This window comes from Apaloderma vittatum, unplaced genomic scaffold, assembly GCF_000703405.1.
Source record: "Apaloderma vittatum isolate BGI_N311 unplaced genomic scaffold, ASM70340v1 scaffold26216, whole genome shotgun sequence".
NCBI classification, from domain to species: domain Eukaryota; kingdom Metazoa; phylum Chordata; class Aves; order Trogoniformes; family Trogonidae; genus Apaloderma; species Apaloderma vittatum.
The window spans coordinates 8,234-8,840 of record NW_009723714.1 but is presented as its reverse complement, the minus strand read 5'-3'; the positions used below and the strand labels follow the sequence as shown (position 1 = coordinate 8,840).

Sequence of the window (607 nt, the reverse complement as noted above, 5' to 3'; positions counted from 1 at the left end):
GCAGGGCAGGGCTCTGAAGCAGGACTCGCAGGGTGCTCGAGCAGAGGCAGCAGAGCCTGTTCAACCCACCTGCCCTGGGTTTGGGTGCAAGCTGGCACCAGGGCTGTTTTTTCAGCTTCCCCATGCTGTGGGTACCTCTCCTGTCCCGTCTTACTTCAGCACCTGACCTTTAATTTGAAGCAGTTTGTGGCTGTGGACGTGATGTTTTCTGGCCGTGGCTGAGCCGGAGTGAGGTTGGAATCGCTGACGTTGCATTTGCAGGGGAGGAGTGGAAAGGGGATGGGTCGCTCTCCCACTTCGATCACGCGTGGGACCCTTTGAGCAGCGCAGAGGCTTTTCCCCGGGGCTTTCCCAACTGCAAGCAACATTTAACTTGCAAAGTGCATTGCTGCTCTCCCTCGCCAGAGCCCTGGGGGCTGTTTCACTGCTCCTTGCCTCCCCTGAGCAGCCCCTGGCTTGGGAAGAGGGTTTTTTCTGCACTTTTCAAGCTGCATGCTGGCTTCTGAGCCCCTTTTTCCCTCTGCTCCTCCGGCAGGTGATGAAGCTGCGGAAGCTGGCCCAGCAGGTCGCGAACTGCCGGCAGTGCCTCGAGCGCTCCACAGTCCTC

At 59.1% G+C, this 607-nt stretch overlaps 1 protein-coding gene across 1 annotated transcript in view; it reads left to right on the top strand.

The window, feature by feature from the left end:
* Positions 1–535: 535 nt before the first annotated feature.
* Positions 536–607, top strand: part of LOC104276068 (probable E3 ubiquitin-protein ligase MID2) — a gene marked incomplete at its 5' end in the record, with an annotated part of 6,414 nt that continues 6,342 nt past the window's right edge. The window contains one exon of the mRNA XM_009872234.1: positions 536–607. This exon is cut by the window's right edge and continues 1 nt beyond it. Within this exon, the coding sequence (XP_009870536.1) occupies positions 536–607 (72 nt within the window).